The following is a 12,057-nucleotide window of genomic DNA, read 5'->3' on the forward strand; positions in this document are numbered from 1 at the left end:
GTATCCAAAATTCTTGCTCAATCCTGTCCTCTTGTCAAATACAACTTTGGCTTTGGCTATTGGGCCAAATTTAGAGAAATACTCTTTCAATTGTTGGTCACCAACTGTCCAAGGAATGTTGACGACACGTAATTTGTTCAAGGCTCTTCCAATATTAGCTGCCATCCTATTGTCTGTGTCAACGATCCTTCAATTTTTTCGCCTTATATCCAGCAAATGTATCGTATGATCTTGCATCAACTCAGCAAGAGTCACACCTGAATCAGCACCAAGTCCTGCTAAAGATATATGTGTACAGGATAAGCCCCACTTGTTCAGTAAATGCTCGATTGACCAGTCAGCACTGCGTTCTTGATAAGTGCAGAGGAATTTTGCGTTAGGATTTTTTTCCAAGAGGAATGCAACAGTTACGACAATGTCCTCGAAGACCGATGGCTCGTAGAAGCAATCAGAGCCGAGAATCACGTCCAGTGGGCCGATAGAGAACAGACTCGAGAGAAATAAACCCCAGGTTATGCCTATTACCTTCACTTGGGAGAGTACTCCGTTGAGTTCGCAGCTTCTCTTGATGTGCTGAAGGCTCTTTGGAAAGCTTGCTGAGTCACTGAGAATCACGTGAGCACCGCACTTGCTGGCTACAATCCCTGGGAGGGCTGTGCCTGATCCCAATTCGAGAACACGTTTGCCTAGGAGCTCCTCTCGATGCTCCCACAAATACCAGGCTAGCACGGGTGCTGAGGGCCACGTGTAGTAACTGTAACTGGCTTGAAGCAACTGCAAAATGAACGCAATAATTTATATAAATCCCAGGACGTCTAGGATCCTCATTTCATTGTTTTTCTTCACTTATTGGCATCATGAATCAACCATAAAAGACTGTCGATCATTATTTACCCAAAAAATGATCCAATCACCGGTAAAAACTATCACGCAATATTCTCAAACTCACAAAGGGGCTCGAATCTAACCAAACAATTCGCGTAACACCGGTAGCAATCGTGTTTTCTACAAATTCAAGCCCCCACAGTGAATTTTCATCATCATGAGTGATGTAACTCACCTCTGGTATGTAAATCTCAAGCGACTCGTCGTGTTGCCCGGACTCGTGTGATCGTCGAGACGTGAAAAAAAATTTTTTCACTTGCTCGGCGGCGACTCCATCGGACATTAGGCTGTGCGCGGATGAACTTGTTTCGTACCAAATGCTTCCCTCTAAACCTGGCATCACTGTTGTCTAAACTCGACATTACTTATTAATCTCCATATTTGTTCATAATTGTGCCATTTTGATTTATTCCAGTGGTTGTTTTTCCGTAATTGTTAATAACAAAATTCGCGAAAAAAATTTTGAATTGGAATTTATTTTGTTGAGAGTTGTCACCTGCGCGATACGTTCTGGAAACTTCCGGATGCTGATACGAGCCCTGAAGAGACGCAAAATGTGACTTTTTTACCAGCTGAGCCGACGCATAAACCACATTCTTTCCTGGAGATGTCGTAGATTGCGTTGAATCAGCTACAAATTTCGATTTATACTCAAGCATTGAAGTTTCGCCGAAATTCTATTGGAAAAATTATTTATTATACATGATCCCATCTATTGATTTGTACACATATATATATATTGGACGGTATCCATTCATAATAATAAGAATAATAATTTGATTACATACCGTTTTGCAAATCATTTTGAAAAATTCCAAGCCCGATAATCTTTATAATTTTATATTTTTGAAATTGCCACAAAATATTGCCTCATTAAAGAGTTAAACTGGAAGCAGCAAACGAATAAACTTCCTCTTAATCACCACTGTCACAATTAGCTCACTCTATTAAAATCTATCTCGGTTTTACATCCGTTAGTGACGTCATTTTGCTTTGAAAGAAGGAAGCAAGTTGAAGATGTAAAAATAAAAATTCGCCAGAACGACGCAGAGTGCGGAAATACTAATTGTCGTGTGGCTCACGCGAATCATGTAAGACCGGATGTCAAGTGTTTTATTCTCATTATCGCTTGATAATTCCTCACTATCCCATTAATTCTATATTATCGGGTTATTTATGTAACGGATCAGCCGGAGCAGGAAGTATTGACTATCCATCAGTTTCTTTACGATCTCCTCTTTCAATGGAAGCGATTAATGATGCCACTTATAAATTCCTCCATCTCTTTAATTAATTAAATCAAACGTAGCAGTTTTCAATTACAGAACGATGTTAATCGACTGCATTTGCATATTAGGAACATTTATTAACCGTAAATTGAATGGTGAAGAAATTGTGAACATAACGAGTCAACATGTTTTTCTTGTAGGGAGACATTCACTTCCGAAGGAAACGGTTTCCCAATAAATGACTTTCAACAGAAAGAAAATTATTAACACATATTCAATCGACTCGATTGAATTTCCAATAACATATTGAAATAACAATTCAATGGTTATCATTAAAATCAAGTTAATCTAACCAATAAAGAGTTCGAGATAAAATACTGGGAGTGATGAATCCAAGGAGATCCGTCTCCTCTTAATTAAACGTAATTCGCTAAGCAGCTGGTACTCGGGCACGAGCCTGGGTCGCCCCATTGTTCAATGTGTGAGTGTTTTCTCACTGTCGAGAAGAATCGTAAACCGCTCCCGCGAGTTTGCAGCACGCGCTGTTCCTCGATTTCTGCCCATTGGCTTTCTCTCCCTTGAATCGCTCCAACACCTACGTACCACCTACGTCGCGAGACGCGCCGTTACGACGACCCCGGCCCAGCCTTAAACGTACGTGTGCTTCAACTCCAGGGACCTTTGACCTCTGGTGATAATCCAGGAGTCAGAAGAAGCAACAAGAAGGCCCTTGATTATTTTATCACTACGAGAAGAAAATTATTTACACGACAACTGCATATGATTCTGCGATAAGACCGATAATGTGTCGGAAGTTATCGAATGGAGATTTTTCGGAATTCATCGAACCCTTCGTCATCGAGGTGTCCTGACCGGGACGAGACGGTTCAGAATAACTATAAAATCATAATGAATGCTTGGAAACCAATCGCTAATGAACTCGTAAAAAACCAATAAAACAGATTAATGAGTTGTCGACGAAGGGATAACCGGAGATTTAGCGAGAACGCTGTTCGTTTGCACTGTGATTATGTAGTGCCAATCGTCCCAATCAGCTGCAATCGTTAATACAACATTATTGGCACAAGTAATGTCTGTTGAATAATAGTGACTTGACCCTCGCTTCTGGACTCGTCATCACATGTTCACAAATTATGACTGAGGAATATCGAGGGCACGTGGGTGGGATATACCTACTCCATCTCAAGGTTCGAGGTAATCACTGTCATTATCATCTTTTGTGTAATCATCTGTAATTTAACGGTGGACGTATGTAACGCATCATCGAGTCTGTGTTTATTCACCTCGTTTGGAATGAATGGAGTCGTTAGGATTCAAAGGAGTGGAGAAATGACAATGGATGGATTTTCATTATGAAATTCAAATCTTTGTATTTGAGGGAATTCTAGAGGTGGATGGGCGGAGTCCGCAGCTGGTGCAGGTGTGTGCATGGGGGGCTAGTGTAATGCTGGAGAACCTGTTGCACGTGTGGCTGTTTTTGCTCCTATTTCAATAGTCGAACCCCATGGATTCTTGTGGATTCGATTCAACCCCCATCGTTCTTCACCAGCTGCTTTTTTTTGAATTTGTGAAGGGAGGGAATCACTGGTGGAGGGTCTTGACATCCATTGAGGAAAGAAAAATATCGGAATTACGGAGGAAAGTTCGGGAGTTTGGGGATGAAAGAGAAAATGTTACTAAAAGGTTTACCCTCTTTTATGGGTATTTTTTCGTGAAATTGGATAACTCTTTTTCTAGACCATTTTTGTTTGGGAATTCATTCTTTCAGGGAAATTCCGGATGCTGGAGAAGCTTCTTCATTCAATCTTTCTGGTTTATTATGTGCTTCGGGAGTGATGAACAGATGGACGTGAATAATATTTTATATTCCGAGTTTTTATTCACTCACTTCCTTTTTGATGTTTTTTTTTAATGTCCACGTTCCATGTTATTAAATTTAAAATAATAATTTACGTTTTTTTCCCTTGGAAAATGGCCTGATATTGAAGGTTTTGCGCTCAAATATATTGCACAAGTCGCATTTATCGGCGTGAAACGAAATAATGACTGAGAATGAGAGAATGCTGCTCTTCAATTTGAAGTTATGTTCAATAATTTTCTCCGTTCTGCGAGATTTTTTAAGCGCTGGAAATGGTTTCTCTTTCAAAGATATCTTTTATTTATTTTAAGTTTGTGCAGCGTCAACGTTTTTTCAAGACTGCAGGCACCTCGGCCTCCTCAAGTGGGTTTACGAGACCTTTCTTCACACTCAAGCGGAGATGAGGAAACAGAAAATGGTTAGAGTAGAACCTGCTTCTGTTATTATGGAAGTACAAAAAGCCAAGTTTTGTGGAACAATACTGGAACCCTGGGAGGCAGTAGAGATACTTTCTTGCATTTCATCTCTCTTTGTTTCCTTTGAGTTCCGAAATTCTGTGGTACCTGCTCCTTCCGTTGATTTTTCGGCATTGTTTAGGTCGAGTTGGGGTGTCGGTTTCGTCAATTATTCTCCTTTTTCTGGAATACAACGTCAAATTCTCTCCTTCACCCCCAACAATTCCGTTTTTTTTTCCTCGAATGAATTTGTTCCTCTCATAATTGAAATTTATTCTTCTTCTCAAGATTCAATTTTTTCTGTGAGAATGGGAAGTGCATTAAATGTTTCACATTTTTGCCTCCAATATCAATTCCCCGTTTCATGGGAGACTGCCTCCAACCTATCATCGATTCCATGCAAGTGAGAAGCCCCAGAGTGCAAAGATACCCTGAAGGAATGCGTTCATTAGAATTTCAAGGAACCGGAAGATTCGTTCACTCACCCACGAAAGTTATTCTCGGCCAACTTAACGTGATCGATGAATTTTCACTGTCGTTAGATACCAACGTCGTAGAGATACCAACGCTTGTTTCAGGCACCGAGAGACGGAAGGTGGAGTTAATGTCTCCGCCGAAATTTTTCCTGTCCATTTCATTATTTCTCCTGCAATAATTTGCTGTCCTCAAAACCCCTGATTCCTTCAGCAGTTTTCCTCTCATCTTGTTATCATCCATCCACGTATTTTGGTCAGGACCGGACTGTTGAATTTCTTAATAAGTTGTTCCTTGAAATCAACAGATAAATTCCCCTCACGTATCGCATATGAATGAGCCACCCCCACTTCATCGTCGATTTCTATTCATAACAAATAGGTTGACATTCCTCCACCCAGTCCTCAGCTTTATTCATCCTTACAGTTTTCTTCGAAAGCAACACGTGTCACCATTTTTTTACACTTTTTGTTTGAACATTCTCGAAATTACCACCATGACTCAGGACCTCCAACAAAAACCTACTCAACAATTTTCCAATGTCACTGTGAGGCAATTAGGTTATCGTAAAAAGCCCACCGGGTGGAGAGAAGAAAAATGTGTTCCAATGGCTCGGGGCCATAATGGACTGATTCCCGAAAAAAAAAACCTGTATAAACCTGGCGTCAGCAATATTGAAAACAGAGGAGAGGAAAAAGACCGTCACAACGGGGTGGCCTCCGCTACTTTTTCTGTTTTATTTATATTCTTAATGTTTTTTCATATCCTGGACATTCTGTCGATTATCCCCAATAGTGGAACAGCAGAATAGCTCAGTGTCCCCTTCATATCTGCCACTGGTAGGGTTATCGACGAATGCATTTTTCGGTTAATGTGGACCAGTGTGGGATAAAGATGTTCAGTCATAAATTATTTTTAGCTGGATTGCTGCACACTGGGGGTTACACTTGACGTCGAAGGATAATGAGAGACTGCTGGGCTTTAAGATATGTCAATTTTTTGCTCGTCAAGTAACGCTGCATTAAAATTTCTCTCATGTATTATTCTCAAACGGGAAGCGAAGGCCCCTTGAATTAAATCCGTTTTCTAACCCCATTTTCTAAATTAACTAATCGACTTGTACAGTTTCCGAAGATTAAATTGATGGACAAGTATATTATTCATCTAGCACAATTAAGAGAATCGTTGGGCTTCAGTAGGAATCACTAGGACAATCATGTCAGGTTTGGAGAATATAAAAAAGACAGCCGAGAAATTCGAGATGAATTTTGAGGGTGAGGGGATGAAGGAAGAAGTGAGATGCGGTGAACTTCTATGTGAATATCCCTGTTCTATGGCGGTTTCGGGACTCACCGAGATTCACCGCTGCAAGGGAGAATTTTTTTTTTTATGGAATGACCAAAAAGGGAAGATGAGGGTAAGAAAGAGAAGAGGAATCACTGACACACCTACGCCCCGAAGGCCCAGACAGAGACTACCATTAATCCCCAAGGTTGCATCGGTCCTCGAATATCGCGATAGTCTTTCTCGCTCTGCATAATATCACTTCGAGCACATTTTATTCTTGTTCGTAATATAGAAGAAAAATGTTGCGTGGAGAGAAATGATGAAAAATTATCATGTGGTGAAAAAAAAAAAAAAAAAAATATTACCCACACTGAGTTTCGAACCCGGGATAACGGTGTGAGGTGCCGAGTCGACGGTTTTCGTAACAAAAATCTTGTTGCAGCTCGGACTTGAACCGAGAACTTCAGGATTCTGAGAGTCAGATTGAACCACGACATTCTGAACCTCGCATGAGGTTTTTTTCAGTTGACCTGTTGACATTTTTCATAGGGGGGGATGGGTTCTTCAGGTGCGACGTGAGCTCAAACTGATAGTTTCATCCTGACGCGTTAGCCAATTTCGCCACTGCGACAGTTGCATGATTGAACTTTAAAACTCTGCCTTGAGGCTATGAATGTTGCTTCATGAAAAATCATTAAAGAAATAATAATCAAAACAAGAATAAAATGTAATTCGTGAAAATATATTTAGATGTTTCTATACTGAAGGTAATAACTTTTATTACCTCCATTAAAACCCTTGTCAAAAAATCAACTGTCTCATTTTGTATAAACAAAAATGATATGAATATGCTATAAAAATATGATTAGCTGACTCATCGTTTGAGGAAAGATCATGAAAAGGAACATATAAGATTATAATTCTGTGTACGAATTGACGTCCGAGGGGAGCTCTGTGGCTCTACCACAAGCTACCCACCATGATTCTAAACTGGATCAATAAGTAGCTACCCTCCATTCCAATGTATGATAAAGGCTAAAAAAAACAGCTTTACCAACATCAGACTTACACAATGAAGAAATTAAATTCAAAATAGCTAAACGACAAATTATTTCTTCGTCATTTCAACGAATGTTTTAATCCCATTAAGCGCTTGACAACTTTTTCGGGGATTAGCTCAGATTTATCCTGAGATCCGGAAAAGTGCCACCAACATATCGTCCACTCTCTACCTGACCCTTCTGGCAAACTTCAATATGGCCAACCACCACCCTGACCCACTCAGCCAGACCCTATCGCAGCAGTTGACTCACCATCCTCAAAAAACAATTCTCAAATTGTCACTACGCAAACAGAACGTGTCAAATCCACCGACGAAGGATAATCTCTGTGTACCTTTGCCTCCTATCTCTGAAACTTCAAATCGTGTGATTCTCCTGGTATCTCTCTCGACATACCAAAAAACGCCACACCTAAATCCCTCGAGCCCCAAAAACAAACAAAATAATCCAACCAACAATGTGTTTGCAGTGAGACTTGCTCCACAGCCCAATAAGGCGATATAAGATTTTGAAATACGATTGGATCGCGATAATAGGGCGTTTGTGAGCAAGAAATTCAGATAGGTCTGGGCGAACGCGTAATCGTATGCAGCACGGGCGCGCCCGGGGCAGTTCCAGGCGTTCTTTCTTTCACTCACATACCCCCCATACCGTTCCCTCCTCTTCCCTCACCCTCACCATTCCACTTGTCCACTGCTCCTCGCCCTCTTTTCATCTTCAGCGAACCTGTTTGGCTGCGTTGTGATCTTATATAGAAGAAGCCAATGCGTTGGAACTTCTCGGCGCGTCTGAATGTCCGCTTCGGGCTTCTCTCGGCCTAATTACGGGTGCCGTTCTCCCAAGCGAATCGATCGATACCCCACGCTGCAATCCGGATAAATCAACAGTGGAATCGTTTGATCAATCTCGTTGACAATTAATTTCCTCCGAATCTTTTTCTCTTACGAGAGAAGTTAAAAAGCCTCATTGGCACTCATAGAAAAATCTATTGACTAGTAGATTCAATTATTGAGCAATAATTCTCTTATCTCCAATATCCTCGACCTGCCAGTACATTTTTCTCTATCACTGCATTCGAAAAATTCAATTCCGTGATAAAAATGAAAGGTGAGCTGGCCACTCCCATGTAATGTGACATTAGCCCACAAGTAGAGCGGCATGAGCGTGAGCAATCTATTTATGCAAGAACCCGTAGTCATTCAGCTGGAACACTGTCTCAAGTTTCTCCTCCACACACGACACACAATGACATAAGACAGTATTTGCACTGTGGCTCTCAATCATGCCGACAAGGACGATATTTATTATGAAGTGTAGCTCCACTCTCTTGTCCATGAACATTTGTAGCCGCCTCATCTACCTTTTGTCATGAAAAAAACGTAGGCAGCTGTGTTTTAAATGACAAAAGAAGTTATGCCGTCATGACACTTCATTTAAAATTCTCCCAATACCTCCGACCACTCGTCGATGAACTTCATGTTGCACATGACAATATCCCGTCATCCGGTTGTGAGTAAAAAAAAAAACTACTCTTTCCAACTTCCGTCATTAAATCAACAAAAACATCGAGTCACTCGGTGAAAGGATTAAAATGGAGATTGAACGATTTCCTATTCAATAAATCAGATTGACTTTCACCTTCTGATCGACAATCGCTTTGCAGAACACCGTTGAAAATACACCAGGGACGAGGCATTGACTTTTAACTCGAGAAATAAAAAATAATAAAATCATTCTGTACCCATTTACCTCTCTCGAGGAGTTCTCCAGACGGGCGTAGGCGCTCTCCAGTTTATTTCTCGTATAAAGTGTTTACAATGCTCTTCTTCCACATAATGTTTTTTTCCTCTCTCGCTCATCTCTACCTCTACATTTTGCTGCGTAGTGAGGGACCCATGAGCACGTGAGTAGCCCCAAGGAGGCTGTAATATATGTATACATCCCCATTTACTTCTTGCGGTAATTTCTGGAGGCTAGTACAGCGGTTCCTGGAGCAACGTCGATTGCCACAAAATTTTCCTCTGATAATCGAATTAAATCGAGTGAAAATGGATGATTTGAATGAATTTTTCCAGTTATGGAATGTGAACTCCAACTCCAGCAAACTCTTTTGCTATTTTTTATCAAATGCAACCCATTGGAAACGAGTCCGGTCGATTAATAGGCGCAGGTGTGCAGGAGGCCGAGAGCGCGAGGCGTTGCCATTGGAAAGCACACAGAACAATCTACCATCAAACAAGAGCTTATCTTGCGCATACAAAAGTCTTGTACTCTGATGCTTTATAATGCCTCTCCGGGATTTATCTATCTCTGTTTCCGTTCCATTTCGTATCTTGTCGGTTTGTCGGACGGGATTTTTGACAGAAAAAGTGGAGCCTCTCGGTTTACGGCGAAAGGAGAAAGAGCGACTCAGGGACATTAAAGTTTGCAGACGAGGGATAAAAAGGCCATGAGCAGGCTATGGTCCCTCCTTCTTCATGCGAGTTTGATGGATCCTCGGAAGAGGCTACAGCGTGTTTTCATGCATGACCGATTGGCTCTCTTCTCTTTTTACACACTCGTGTGCACAACAAAACGAGGTAAAACTGGACACCGCCTTTAAACTTATACGGCAACACCGTGTAATAACCTCATTTGGGAGGCCTCATTCTTTACTTTTAAATGAAATCCCGGAGTTTTTGTTGGATCTCTAAAGATTGTCCGGGGTATACCCAAATGGCCTTTCTTTGGTGTTGAGATACTCGCGAAAGAAGACAACTCCATCACACAATTTTTTATTTAATGGTACATCGTGAGGGGGAACAAATGATTGAGAAACAAATTGCAAGCGCATCCTCAAGAGGAAGAATTTTCGGCAGATATTCAATTCCGAGAATTAATAATAAAATGTGGAATAATTATTTATTCACTTCAACCCTCCTCATAATTATCCAGATGCCAAAAATATATCCTCCATCATTTGTCAAAATTTTGATCATTGGATAGAACCGTAGAAAAATGGTTTGAAATAATTTTGCGAGCGTTTCCATAATCCCTTAAGTTATACAGAGATGAATGTCATTTTTTCCTGCCTTTTGAAAACATCAGGGGGCTTATGATGATCCTGAAGATGGGCGAGATCACGTAGAGGACCAGAAACATATGCGTCATGGCTTACTGTTCTCTCGGGGGTGAGAGGCAAAATTTCGGTGAATAAGAGGACAGTGAAAATAAAGGGGAACCATCGAGAGATATAACCGAGAAGAAAAAAGTAACTTCTGCATTATGCATGACGTACATTTGGGCCTTTGACTTTCGGGACTCAAGACTATTTCTCTTTACAGAGAGAAAATCGTAACCGACGTTGTGAATTTTTATGCAATTTTAAATTATTCATTTGCCCAGTGAAGTTGTCGATCATTCAATGATCCAGATTACGAAATATTAATTCGAGCACAAACATATTGGTACAGCGATTCAAGTTTGCATTGCAACTGGTGTGCATGTAAATATCCCTGCATTAGATATATGTACGGGTGAACAAGATCCTAAGACGAACGAATAGAATATCGCGAAGTGGATAGATATAGAAACCGGTTCAATTACAATACTCCAAGTTTGAAGAGATAGTGGGGAGGGGCTGTTCTGGTCGCTTGCAAGAGCACTACACAGCCCCGGGGAAATTGTACACTCGAGTTATACGAGTCTCTGACACGCACGAGATAAACATAACAAATATAAAAAAAAAACATTATCCTGGAGGGAAAATCATACTGGTTTGATATCGATCGTGCGTGAAACGTGTCTACACATGATACTGTCACACTGTATTACGTGTTTGATTTTCTGTTTCTATCATAGGTGACCGATACTGCAATAAATTGCATTCCTTAAAAATATATCTTTTTCCCGTCATTGATGTGACAATTTATTGAGGCTCACGTGTACAAGAAATGAGGAAATGTTCCATTCTGGAATTCATGGAATTCCGGAAGAATTCAATTACAAAGAGAATTCATCAACATTGCCCTTCATTACCCTTCACTCGTCACCCCAATCCCATAAATTAATTGACTATTCGTCATTTATTTACGTTTCATTGTATCGAAAATCGTAACACTGTGATTATTTCAAAGGATATAATTTTCCCTCGGGTGAATCACCGATGCACGAATGTGTCTCGCGTGGGTGCGGCACACTCGACACTGCGGGACACACAAGAACGTCCATTGTTGCAGGACGAAAACTAAAAATGAGAAAATACAAAAAAAAAGGAGAGCAAAGGAGGAGGCTCAAGCGGTGCGCTCATGACCGAACTCGATCGTATATGGCTGGGTGGGTGGGTGTAGGGACAGAGGAAACAAGAGCAAATAGAATACATAACGCCAACCAAGAGAGAGCCCCCATTGTATACGTGGGTTATACATACACCAACCCCATTGTTTATGCCAACCGTTCGTGGATCAAATTTATGCAGGGCTCCCTTTCGAGTGTCTTTTCTTCTCCTTCTCCTTTATGCTGTTCTCCATTTTTGTTTAGTCCCTTTTCTTTTACGTTTTCTTTAGTTACTCTTCAGAGTCCATTAGCGTGTGGATACTCCTATCCCCTTGAATCGGCATAAAGATATGGATTTATGCTGCCTCTCTGCTTTTTACACACACATACGCCCCTTTCGTGTATCAGGCCATGACTTTTCTTGGTATTGTAATTTTTTCAACTCAAAAAATTTTAATTAAATATTTTCAAAGTGAAAAAATTACACGAAGGGCTCGTGCTTCCCTTCACGTACTCGGAATTCACTTTACGCA

The 12,057-nt window shown here is 40.8% G+C and overlaps 2 protein-coding genes across 2 annotated transcripts in view; both read right to left on the minus strand.

Annotated features, from left to right (window-relative positions):
* LOC135164204 (uncharacterized) overlaps positions 1 to 12,057 on the minus strand; it is a 79,179-nt gene that overhangs the window by 55,957 nt on the left and 11,165 nt on the right. The window lies entirely within an intron of this gene.
* On the minus strand, positions 44 to 1,401 carry LOC135164841 (histone-arginine methyltransferase METTL23). The gene is made up of 2 exons (XM_064125549.1): positions 1,061 to 1,401; positions 44 to 774 (listed from the first exon to the last, which is right to left on the minus strand). Exons 1-2 carry the CDS (start codon positions 1,223 to 1,225, stop codon positions 190 to 192), a joined length of 750 nt encoding a protein of 249 aa, XP_063981619.1. The 5' UTR covers positions 1,226 to 1,401; the 3' UTR covers positions 44 to 189.

Source organism: Diachasmimorpha longicaudata, chromosome 7 (assembly GCF_034640455.1).
Source record: "Diachasmimorpha longicaudata isolate KC_UGA_2023 chromosome 7, iyDiaLong2, whole genome shotgun sequence".
NCBI classification, from domain to species: domain Eukaryota; kingdom Metazoa; phylum Arthropoda; class Insecta; order Hymenoptera; family Braconidae; genus Diachasmimorpha; species Diachasmimorpha longicaudata.

What these genes read in the sequence shown, in the direction of transcription:
- LOC135164841 (XM_064125549.1), bottom strand. Translation starts at nt 1,225, where the DNA reads ATGCCAGGTTTAGAGGGAAGCATTTGGTACGAAACAAGTTCATCCGCG. An exon ending in TTGAGATTTACATACCAGAG is followed by an intron (nt 775 to 1,060) that starts GTGAGTTACATC and finishes TTCATTTTGCAG; the next exon opens with TTGCTTCAAGCCAGTTACAG.